At 30.8% G+C, this 13206-nt stretch overlaps 1 protein-coding gene across 1 annotated transcript; it reads left to right on the top strand.

Moving 5' to 3' along the window:
- The first annotated feature begins 1101 nt into the window (after window positions 1–1101).
- On the top strand, window positions 1102–11892 carry LOC143235477 (uncharacterized). The gene is made up of 5 exons (XM_076473691.1): window positions 1102–1330; window positions 7110–7214; window positions 7917–7990; window positions 9763–9859; window positions 11606–11892. The coding sequence occupies exons 1-5, from the start codon at window positions 1144–1146 to the stop codon at window positions 11875–11877; spliced, it is 735 nt and encodes a 244-aa protein (XP_076329806.1). The 5' UTR covers window positions 1102–1143; the 3' UTR covers window positions 11878–11892.
- The last annotated feature ends 1314 nt before the right edge of the window (window positions 11893–13206 follow it).

The following is a 13206-nucleotide window of genomic DNA, read 5'->3' as shown; positions in this document are numbered from 1 at the left end:
GGAGTTGTCCATGAAAGTTCTTCAGTAACAGATGGTACATCATTAATAATAATAGATATACACTAAATTACGTTTTCCTTTTTTTGATACATGGTCTTTTAGGTTGTAACATTGTTGGCTTTACTGATGTCCTTTCACATTGTGTGATCTTTCTGTACATTACATATTGCTTAACTGATCTTGTCTTTAATCAGATTTATTCGTATATTTAATTTTTTTAAATATTATCCCTTTCTCTTTTAACTATTCTCTTAAATTCCTGTCACATACCCTTTCATAATTTTTCAGTTCTCTATAAATCTCCTTTTGGTATTATTTTATTTTCTCTCTCTTTCTTTTTATCTCAGTCTAGTCTTCTTTCACATTTTTCTTTACTTTTAATTTTTTGTCTCGTTGTTTTTATCTTATTTAAATTTTCTGTCTTGTATTAATAATTTCGTATTCTCGAGTATTACTTAATTGTCACTGATCATCTCAGGCCCGGCATGGCCAGGTGGTTAAGGCACTCAGCTCGTAATCTAAGAGTCGCGGCCTCGAATCCTTGTCACATTATAACGCTCCCACGCCTGAACGGGTGAGCGTGTTGGTAAAAGAGTAGCCCAAGAGTTGGCGGTGGGTGATGATGAATAGCTGCCTTCCCTCTAGTCTTACACTTGAAAATTAGGGACGACTAGCGCAGACAGTCCTCGTGTAGCTTTGCGCGAAATTCAAAAACAAACAATCATATCGACGCTTCACAGAATGTCGTATTTGGAGTATGTGTTCGAAAGTTTTCAGAACAAAATTTGACACCAAATCTTAGAACTTTCTAGCTTTTCTGTACTGCCTAGCCAAGAAATTACAACATTTAAAATACAATTTTCTACAACATTTGTAGGAAACCTACGCTCTTAATACTGTAAAACCATTTTCATGTAAATTAATCAACTTTCATGAATAATTTTTTTTATTGTCAATATTTGGCACACTCATTAGATGAAGTAAAAGTAACTAATAAGAAATACTTGTATTTTTGTTAGGAGTAATAAAAATATCTTGTATAGTTTTTGAGTAATTAAATTACTGATGATGTTTTTGTATGTTTCTGTATTTTAAACTATAGATGGTACTGAGCAATACATTGGAAATGCGGACTTGCTCTATATGATATGTTTATTTTCTGAGATTTTCAAAATGGCAGTAAATGCGATTTTAGAGTCGGTATTAAGTACAGATGAAATTAAGTTAATTTCGCCCCAGCTAGTGTCCAAGCTTGAAAATTATTTAAATCAGCAATTACAAAACATCGAAAGCCTTAAGAATCAAAACATTCAGTTACGAGCTAGCTCAGGTAAGGTTACCATTCGTATTTGTACTTGTATTTGTTTAACAGTGATAGTGATAATTGATAGATATACTGCAGGATAACTTCTGCTTCCAACTAAACGAACAAACCGATCTCAGTAAGTTCTGGCTACACTTAAAAAGATTCACAAATGAACCCAACACTGGAATATAACAACACCTTAGCACAAACCAACAAAGAAAAAGCAGAAGCCTTCAAACATCAATTACAAAACAACTATTACTTCAATAAAATAAAGAACCACGTAACAAATAACATAGAATTATATAAACCACACTTTCCAGTCAACATTATGAACAGCAACACAAATAATACAAATTACTACAATACAAAACTACTCACCAAAAAAATCAAACTAAATGAACTTGAACAAGCAATCAAAAATTCAAAAAACAAAGTGCCAGGAAATGATGGAATACAAACAATACTTCTCAAAAAAGGCACTTCAAAATTATTTGACCACCTATTAGCCATATTTAACTTATCTCTATACTCCAGATACATCCCAGTTTCTTGGAAGCAAGCTAACATTTTAATGTTCCACAAAGACAGAAAACCAGCCAATAAACCAGTTATCGACCGATCAGCCTGACCAGCTGTGCAGGCAAAATTCTTGAAAGAATAATAAGCAACAGACTCTCCACATTTTTGGAGATTAATTCAAAATTACCAGAACAAAACGGATTTAGAAAATATAGACAAACAACAGATCACATAATTAGATTGACTGAAACATACAATAAACAGCTTTAATAAAAAAGAATGCACTGTCACCTGCTTCCTTGATATCAAGAAAGCATTCGACACTGTATGGTACAATGTTCTTCGGTTCCGTATGTATGAAATGGTACTACCACGTGAAATTATTCGCTGGTTATCCAACTTTTTGGAAAATAGAAAATGTAGAATAAACGTAGAGGGAACTTTTTTGGAGTTCTTCACTCCAGAAGCTGGTATCCCTCAAGGAGGGGTGGTTGGTCCCATTCTCTTCATCATGTATGTAAATAATATGCCACTTAAAGACCCAAACCATGGATACACGTCACAGTTTGCTAATGATGTAGCAATTTGGAAAAGTACCCCAACACCAGAAATAGCAGCCACTAACTTACAACCACAACTAAACAGATTATGTGAATATTGTGAAAAATATAGAATTAAAATAAATACAGTGAAGACACAATTAGTAATATTTTCAAAATCAATGAAACATCATAAAGTTCAACCTCAGATCTACACGAACGGAAAGCTTCTCCAAACTGCTACATCTGCAAAATTTTTAGGGTTAACATATGATTCGAAACTTACATGGATAAAACATGTAAATAACATAAAAACAAAAATTTGGCAAAGAATAAACTATGCTAGGAGTTTTAACTGGTAAAAACTATGGAACAGCACTAGAAAACATTATTAAAATATACAAGAAATACATTAGACCTGTAATAGACTATGCAGCTCCTGCATGGATCAATGTAAGTGAAAAACAAACACAAACCAAACTCCAAACATTACAGAATACACTAATTACATCAGCATACAGAGTACCTAAAACCACTTCCTCAAAATTCATGCACAATTACTCAAATACACAAACAATAACAGATAGACTTCTACATAGTACAATAAAATATTTTGATAAAAATTTGTGAAAAAATGAGGTGTTATGCAAACTAGATAGATATTGCATATATGATGAAGAGAGAACTAAACACCTCTCCCCAATAAATTTGTACAGAAGATCATTAAGATAAAATTATTTAAAATAAGAATAATAATAGTAATAATTAAATAGAACTAAAATAAAATGGGCCACCTATGTTTTAGACTTATTATAAAAAAAAAAGAAAGAACAATATAAATGGACATTGTTCTGAAAAGGACCAGACTAAAATTATTATATTATTCCAGCCATTCAGTATTTACTCGTAATATATTAATCAGGCCACTCCAACAAAGTAATGGAGGAGGAAGAGGTCTAGTGTACCTGACCCTTCTGGGGATACAAGTTTATATACCCAAACACCACAGAGAGAGAGAGAGAGATACACTGCATTGACATGTTGATTTTTAGCATCATATCAATAGCTATAGCTTACACTGTTAGTGTTACATTTAATTTACGTAAGTTACAGTGATCAGAAGTCACACTTGTTAAATCCAGTTTTCATAAATGCTTCATCCATACATTTCCAAATATATTGCATGATGTTACATTGAAAGTTAAGAGAAATTATGAACACCATTTTCTCCATGGAATCATATATGGAATGATTGCTGAAATTTTAATTTATAGGTTTTGTGAGCTGTATCACTGTAGATAGTATGTGTACGTACAACTACAAGTGAAGATACAAGGAGCATGATTGTAGATAGTATGTGTATGTACAACTACAAGTTGAAGATACAAGGAGCATGATTGTAGATAGTATGTGTATGTACAACTACAAGTTGAAGATACAAGGGGCATGATTTTTATATTAAAGTAACAGAAGGTGAACACTTCTAGTGTTAACTTATTCATGCTCCAGTCATTCAAAACCCTGTAATAATGTTTGTAAAGTAGGTCTGTGTTTGTATTTATCCAAGAGTAGACTTACTAATTATTGTTAGTAATTTGTTTATTAATAAACAGATTAAGTGGTGTTGAACATTTAGTACCTTTAACTTCACAAAAGTTACAAATCACGGAAGTATGATGAGGTTTTTGATAAGTCTGTCTGGGTTAATTCATTTAGAATTTATAGAACATTAGTAACTACCACAGAGATCTTGGTCTGTGTGTTTTTGTGAAACTTTTTAAGAATGACTTACATCTTACTTTAAAAAGTATGCCAAATATTTCAGATAGATGGGGGCATCTTAGCTTTTTTTATAAATGATTAATTAGGATGTGGTTGTATAAATTGAAGTGTGGGAATGTCTGGTGGACTGTGATCATTGCATAATTAGATTAGAGGTTCTTGTATATATTGAAATTAAAATAAATGAAACTTTAGCTCTAAAGTTTCAGAAAGCCAATTTTAAGGCCATGAGGGGACTTGGGAAGTTAAAGTATGTATATATGTTTGAGCACAGAGACTAAGAAATCATAAACCATTATAGTTATAGATTTTGTTGGATTTTACTTAGGTTTTCACTTTCTTTGTGCTATATTCTGAAAGTGTCAGGGTTATAGGACATATGATTTACATTTGTAAAAAGCAGATTACATTCTCTTTGAGACAGTTTTATTTTTCTAATAGGGTTATTGACTTATGGAATCTGTTTCAGTGGTTCAGTAGTAAGTCTTAGGGGTTACAATGTTAAAAGTGTGTACAGCATAGATTGCTAATTGTATAGCTATTTATGTAAAAATGGCTTGTTTGGGTTGAGAAAATTTTTTACATAGAGGAGCGAACAATGTTTTTTGATTTTCTTTGGTCATCGTCAGGTTCACAAAGAAAGAAAGAGGTAACTGACTTGAAGCTGACCACATGTTTGAATTAGCTATTTGCTTATAAGCAAACGTATTTATGGAATGTCTTACCACTGTAATTAATGGAGGCTAGCACTTTACATAAGTTTAAGAGGGAAATTTGTAATTTCCTAAAAAGAAATAATGGGTTTACATTTTCACTTTTTCAGTGATGACTTTGCAAAGACATCTTTAAAGGACTAAATGGTTTATAATTTATGTTAATATTTTTTTGTATAAATATTGTTTTGTTGTTATTAAAATCTACAGTAGTTATTTTAATTCTGATTAGGCACTTTCAGGTTTAATCAAGATATTAGGCATAATAAGTTAATACTTGATCTTAAGCTTAATTTACTGTTGTTCTGAACTTGTAATACAAAGTTATGGGATATTAAAGTTATTAAATGTTAGTACAAGCAGAGAGATGTAGTGTACTTGGAAGTAATAGTATTAGGGTTATTGAAAAGAGTAAATTATAAATTGTGAAATAATTAAATATACAATTATTGGTAGATAGATTGGAAATAAGAGAACAGAAACTAGTAAACTATACTGTAACTAGAGGTAGTCCAATGATACATGGTATTCAATGTATAGGATGTAGTGGGTTAATAGAAGTGGATTATGTTTGAAAATAGTGACTTTAAGGAGGCTCAGAAAGACAGTACACTATAGTTGCAGAGCTTGCTCAATTGAGAATAAATTGGATGTTGCTATGGGATGATTGCACTGTTGAGTGTGAAAATAGGTTGTAAAAGGAAATTAAAGAAACAAGACAGAAGTTGAATATAACTAAGGTAAAAGTTCCATTTGAGGAAATAGTAATAGGTTTGAACTGCTGACTTCTTACAATTTGAAACAAGATGTTCAAGAGGTTTAGGTACTGGGTTGTTAGTACATGAATAAAGTTATATGTAGTAGGAAGCATAGAATACTAGGACTAGAATTTTCTTGTCAGGTGCTGAAGTGCAGGACATTGTAGAGCATGTCAACAATTTAACTTATAATAGGACAACAAGGGACTGTTTGTCCATCAAGGCTTTCCCATACACTAAATAAACTTGAAAGAAATGAGAAACACCAGAGTTATATTAAGGATGGTGAGATATTACATAATGAAATGGATTAATTTGTATGTTTGGCAGGTATTTGGTAAACCTTTAATTATAGTAACTACAAAGTAATGCATTTGGATCACACATTTAATATACATGGGAACCCATTCAATAGCATGACTGAAGAAAAGTGTTTCTTGGTATTGATGGCTAAATTACTCAAGCCAGTGAAGTAGTTTATTGTTACTTGTAGTAAAACTAATAAAATTTATGATATTTATAATGGTAACAAGTAAAAGAGGTAATTATTTCTGGACAAATAATAAGTTTAACCACATTTAAAATACTGTGTAAAGCTTTGTTTACCTTTTCAGAGAAAGAGGATGTTGACTTATTGGAAATAAGCATGATTCTGGGAATAGAAGGGTTATCTGATAGTGATAGGTTAAGATCTATTTTTTTTGAGAAAAGAAGGTAAGATGGGATCATACTGAAGTTTTCAAATTATTCTTGGAATCAGCAATACAAAGGTAGTTTTATTTATTTGTGCTGCTTTATGAAGATGATACAATTTCAGATTTATGAAAGACTTGTTAGAGATCTAGTTAAGACAGATTTATTTTTTTTTACCATTATTGTACTGGATGCTAGAACCTTAAGATTTTTAAAGAGGAAGAGGTTATTTCTTGAAAAAATAAGTGGTGTATTTAATTTTTTACTTCTTATTATTTATAATATTTGTATTTGAAATATAATTATTTGTAAACAAATCATCATACAGAATGGTAAAGGTTACAACTTTACAGAGGTTAAGGAAAATACTGATGAATAAATGAGGGATCAGTACTGTTTGTTGATATAAATTGGGAGCTGGGACTTGAGGGGCCAAAAAAAAAAAAAAGCAGGAAGTCCTATAACTCATGGTAATTAATAGTTTTTTCATATAAAAGAGAATTTGTGCATTGGGATTTCTTGTGGAAACTTGTGTGTGACAGTACTGTCTTTCTGTGAGAACAGTAGGACATTATATAAATTGATTTGATCAGCTGTGTTATTGATATGTTATTTTATAATTGAGAGTACATGCTGTAACTCACTGTAAAAGGCTCTAAACTTATAAATAATTTATTTACTGAAAAGACCAAATGAAGAAAGTTGTTACTTGTTCACGTACCATTATTAATTTCTTCCTTACATTGCACATTTCATTTATAACCATTGTAAATTCTCTATTTTTCTTTTTCTATAGAACGTTATGAATTCCAATTTGAAAAGGAGCTCTTAGAAAATCAGAAGAAGTTGAAAGAAGCTGATGAGTTAAGTGAAAAGTTGAAGTCTCAGTGCTCGAATTTAGGTAGTGTTCTCCACTGATGGCCACTTAAAGGTCCTCATTACATTCACTATGTGTTTTATGGTTAAGTACTGGTAGGTTTATGTCACTTAAGTATGTAATAATGAGATTTATCCAGGGTTCTTACATTTAGGTAATGTTTGGAGCTATGTAAAGGTCCTAATCTCATCAGTATATATTTTCTGGTTAGGTAACCTTGCTTGTTAAGTATAATATGAGAAAACATTATTATAACAAGTAAATAATTAAGCAAAAATCAAAGAGCAACCAAAAAGTTTGAGAGCTTTCAGCTTTCTTCAAAAGTCATGAACAGTTACAAATAACTCTGTAATTAAAACCATAAACTTGTTTCAGGTCATTTTGGGATTTTGAACTTACAACAATGTTGATTCTAACTTAATATGAGGAATTGATGGTTTTATGGATGTGGTGTTTTATTTTAAAATAGTTATTAAATAATGTTGATTCTAACTTAGTGTGAGGAATTGATGATTTTATGGATGTGGTGTTTTATTTTAAAATAACTTCATTTGGTATTAGTGTCAGTCTCTAGTTGAATTGAATGTTTACTGGTATATGTATGTCTTTTAACTGTAGGCCATTTTTAGCAAAATACTTGTTTTTGGATGTATCAGTCCCATGATATCAGAGTTAATGAGTGATATGACTAATGATTTTTAAAGAAATAATTGACTTGTTTTATAGAGGAGAAATACTGTCAGAGCCAAGCTGAAGTGCAGAATCTAAGAGAAACCCTCAAACCACTTCAAAATGAGTTGGTAAGTTGATGCATACTTTTGGGACTTTTCTGTTTAGTTTCACCATTTATTGTAAACATGTGCAGATAATTTCAAGTTCAGTATCAAAATTTATGTATATATAAATGTACATGTACAAAACAAAAACAATATGTAACTAAAATTCAAACTTATTCCTCCACTACCATTTCTCATTGTCATCTTTAAGTCTGATGATGCCTGTGGTCGTTATGCTCAAATGCATTGGGAATATTCCATTGATCAGATAAAATCCTGATGCCAATATTAAATTTACTATCAATCAAGGAGAATCAGTTAAGTGTTAGGAGTTGATTGTTTGAACCCACATCTCAACTCCAACTGCCTTCTTTGCAGCCAGTTATGGGAAGGCAATTACCCTTAATATTTAGAAATAACCTTAATTTTGAGTTAAACCAACCTAAAAATTCTACAGTGTAAAACTTCCAACCTCTACTCTTTTATTTGGTATTGTTAAAAATAAACAGTCTTTTATTAGAAATGGGCCACCTTAAATTTCTACAAAACTTACTGAAGGGAAAATAATTGTAATTAATTATTTAAATATTTCATATGTCATGTTGGTGGGCTGATGTACTTATATTATCTTCCCTATGTAAGACCTGCTACTGTTTGGATACCTTGAGAACCATTGAAGATTTATATAGTAGCATGGAATAATGGAGAATGGGAGCTAAGCTACTGTTAAGATTGGGTTTAGTAATACTTTAATATTGTGTGTGTTCAGACATCATATTGGTGGCTAGAATGCTAACTTCAAGAATAACTTTGCTATACTTCTCATTAATGTCTTATATTCCAATTCTTTCTTTCTTATTATTGTTTTTATTTTATTTATTTTTAGTGAGCAATCGCATTTCTACATCTGGCTGTCAAAAGGGTCAAGATGTGGGATGTTGTTGGCGAGAGCACCCACATCTGTTTCTTGTTTTTTTAATTGTGAGTCTGTTAAAATTGAGGTTGAACTGATAGATGGTGAATCACCTATGCAGTTTGAGTCTTACACCTGCTGGTACCTCAAGAAACCAGAGCACATTACATAATGTTTGTTTTGCGACTGCATTTATGTCTGTTCATAAAATTACACTTTATATACATAATTTAGTTTTTACCTTTGAACTTGAATATTTAATGGATTGGCTCTGCTATTTGGAAAATATATATACACACACACACAAATATATGTATATTTAGAGAAAGTTAAGTAAACAAATCAAAAGGAAGGACTGCATTAAAAATAGCAAATCCAAACCTCTGACTAATTATATTAGTTTGTTATACCCAAAAACAAGCTGAAACAAGAATAGATAAAAAAAAACACTGCACTAATTGAAAGGATCCCACGGTACAAGCTATAATGTGGGATATAAAATGTACCCTATGTTTTGGAGGTGACTATGGAAGTAAGACCTACATTGTTGTGGGGATACATTGTCTTTCAGTCTTGACCTCCATTCACCAGTCTCACATAAAGAAAAATAAAGGGATAGCAATAGAAAAAACAGATATAGAAATAGAAATTAGAAGAGTGAAATGTGGGTGCTGAAGCCCACAACATCCTAAATCTATATCACCATCCACTGCCTGATATATTTCTATTTTTTTTCTGTGCTAGATCTTTTTGTGGGTTAATGTAAGAGTTATAGAAGCAAAGAGAGGTACTAGGAAGTAATTGAATAGTATGAGCAATAATTAACCTAATTTCATCTGAGACGTGAATAGTTTTTGTGAAACAGACTTTTTTTTTTTCATAGGATTCCTTGAAAAGATTGTGTGAGGAACTGAAGCAAGATAAAAATAATTTCATCCAACAAGTGGAAAGACAAAAGAAAGAGTATGAAAAACTGCAAGGTAAGATAGTATTATTGCAAATCTTATTAACTGGTATTATATATTAATTTGTATAAGTGTTGTGTCTACTGCCAGTTGAAGAGTCACATAAAAGAAAAATAATTTTCTCTACTGGTCGTATCCACCTTTTTGATAATTTTTCTTTGTTACAACACATAGATATCAACCATTTCTTGTGCACGAAACATAGGAAACTGGAGCACTATGTAACAGATTTACCATTATAGATTTATTAAAATGCCTATGCTTTTTTCTGTATAGTTTTCTTTTTTGAATGTGATGTATATTTTTTACTGTGTCTTGCACAAATCCTGCCTGTTCTCAAAATTGCAGGGTGTTCTTGAGTAAGGATAAACAATGTACTATGTGTATATAATACTTGTGATTGACAGCATTATTGTGAGTTATGGTGAAAGTTCTAGAATCTCATGTGATTTGTATAAAAGGCAGCTAGCAGAGAGATGAGAGTAGTGAGATTATTAGACAGCTACAGTTCGTACGGTATATGCCTAGGAAGCTACACCTGTGATCAATGTCTATCAATCAGAAAACTACAGAACTGGACAAAGAACATTATACATTTCAAACTATTCAACTTTAGTGAATTAATTCAAATGTTATAATTTCTACAAGGACATCAAATATCATCGCTGGAAGAAGTCAGCTTGTACCCAGTGTGAGGCCAATCAGGTCTAGTTAGATTAAATAAAGTGCAACAATATCAACTTAGAATTAATTTGTTTGTGATTGACTTGGATCATCAATAAAATATTTAGTTTTAGATTGGATATAAGATTCAATGTTGTTTGAAAGTTTGTATACTGTTATATATAAACCATCATTTATAATAACTATTAGTAATAACCATTATTGTAAATTGTATTGCTTTTATGTTTATATATTAAAATATATTTGTGTTAAAAGAGGAAGTTGTACCTATCAGTACTGTTGGAAAATAACATAAATTTAATATATATTAACATTTAATTAACTACTAAGCTCAAACAAAATTTTTGTTGTTTGTGATACGTAACGTACATAGCATAATAAATCGGAGACTCTTCAGAAATAAATAATAATGTGTAACAAGTATTTAGTGGAATTGCAATACTGATAGAATTTTGTTTACTACTTACGTGGTTCATGTTATTAAGAGATTCTATAAAAAACAAAATGTATCAAAAAAGCTCATTTATTTTTGGAAGTAAAATCGTTGTTGGTATGCTTTTTTATTGATGGTTGTTGTTGTTTTTTACAACAAATAGTTGGGCATGACCTATCTGTTAGGGTGCTTAACTCGCATTCTATTGGTTGAGAGTTTCAATCCTGTTACCAAACATTCTCACTTTTTCAGCTGTGAAGGTATTCAGATGTAGTAGTTAATCCCAATTTGTTGTTAAAAAAGTAGTCCGAAAGTTTTGGTGGGTGTTGCTGATTATCTGTCTTCTCTCTAGTCTATCACTTCTAAATTAGGTATAACTAATGCAGACAGTCTTTAAATAGCTTTTCACTGAAGTCCAAAAAAAAACAATATTTAATATTTGTTCCTTTGGTTATAGTGGTTTTTACATATTTAAGATTAAAAAAATAATTAATAGAAATAAACTTGTAAGATAGATGGTATTACTTTGCTCAATATTTTGGTTTCTGGTCTTTCATTGGGAAATATAAAATATACTTTAAATATATTTTTAAGGTTATCTGTTATTTTATGTAATACAGTTACAGACTGATTGGTTTTTGTAGAGGAAATTGAATCTTCCAGAGAGCAGTTTAAGTCAGCAAATGAAGCTAAGTATGAAGCTTTAATGAAAATTCAAGATGTTGAAATGAGAGAACTCAGTGTTCAGCAGCAGGAAAAACGACTTGAGCAGGAAAAAGAATTTCTGTTTAAGCAGAATGAGTCATTAAATCAAGAACTGAGTGAAAAATGTCAAGAAATTCTCAACTTGAGGAGAAAAAATTCCACAAAAATCATGGAATTACAGTCTGAGTTAGAGGAAAAAGTGAAGAGGTAAATTAAATCTGTGTACATAGATATATGTGTCAACTTGAAGGTTTTATTTAATCTTTTTGCCACAGGTATCCTTTACTGCTCATGATAGAATGTTTTTAATGTCTTACATTCAAAATTTTATTAAACTACTCTTTGTTTATGTTATACCAATTAGTACAGCATAAAATCTTAGATAATAACCTATATTTTAATAGTTTGATATCCTTAAATTAATAAGGCAGTAGTTAAAGAAATCCTGAATTTTCTGCAGTGTTACTCACATGACACATTTTGCTTGGTATCTTATCTTTTCTGTATTACCCCCACCACTACCACCACAAGAAACAACAAAATTAAACTTATATTACTCACTATAAAATTTTCATTACTCAGACGAACTTTAAATTTTCTCGCCTTCAATTTTGTTTGGATACAGAAGTATCAAATAGAAAATCAGACACCTTCTGTCACACCCACATGTCACATCCTCTCTTTAAGGATTTGTTAATAGTTCTTTCTGATGTTTAATACTATATTATTTACATGTAATAGAAGGCCAAGCGTGATGAAATAATAATCCGTGATGACGAGAAAACCCATTTGTAGAGAAAAATATATATGACGATGACCGAAGAAGGTTGAAACTTTCTCAACCCGTACCAGCCGTTTTTACATATATAATAGAAGTTCATGGTTTTAATTTGTTACTTGACGTATTATATACATTGTTAACTGCCCAGAAAATTGCATTTTTCACTTCAAAGTTTGTTCCCTTGGGAAACACATTGACAAGCTTACTTGAATTTTTAACAGCTCTTGTCAAAACGATTATAAAACCAGAAAAATTGTGACAGTTATAGGGCATTCCCACTTTTTGCAAGAGATTGTTCTGTGTTCTTTGGTGCATTATGTAATTAAATAAAATGATTATTTTGTGCATTAATGTCATTTGTACAAAAAAAAAGTAGGGCTAAGTGTTGTCAACAGCAAAATCAAACTTAAGTACTTTGTTTTTTGTTTTTCATGTGTATTCTTTATTATTGTAAAATTAACTAAAGTGCAAAAATCAATAACTTTTTAGATTAGATAAGTGTAGATCAGGTGAAATAAATAATAATAATAAATTTTCATTATTTAAGCTCACAAGTAGTTTGTGCATCATGTAATTCAATAGGGTAATGTGAGCTACACATACGTTAAGTGATTTATAAATTTTTTTGGTAGGAATATCAGTTTGACATGGTTCAAAGAGATGTAGAACAATAAAATTTAAGTGTAAATAGATGTATACTGTTATGAACTAAAAGCTACTGAGGATAAACAAATTTAGTTTTATAGATACAATTTGAAG

Source organism: Tachypleus tridentatus, chromosome 12, assembly GCF_004210375.1.
Source record: "Tachypleus tridentatus isolate NWPU-2018 chromosome 12, ASM421037v1, whole genome shotgun sequence".
NCBI classification, from domain to species: domain Eukaryota; kingdom Metazoa; phylum Arthropoda; class Merostomata; order Xiphosura; family Limulidae; genus Tachypleus; species Tachypleus tridentatus.
This window is presented reverse-complemented; position numbering and strand designations above follow the sequence as displayed.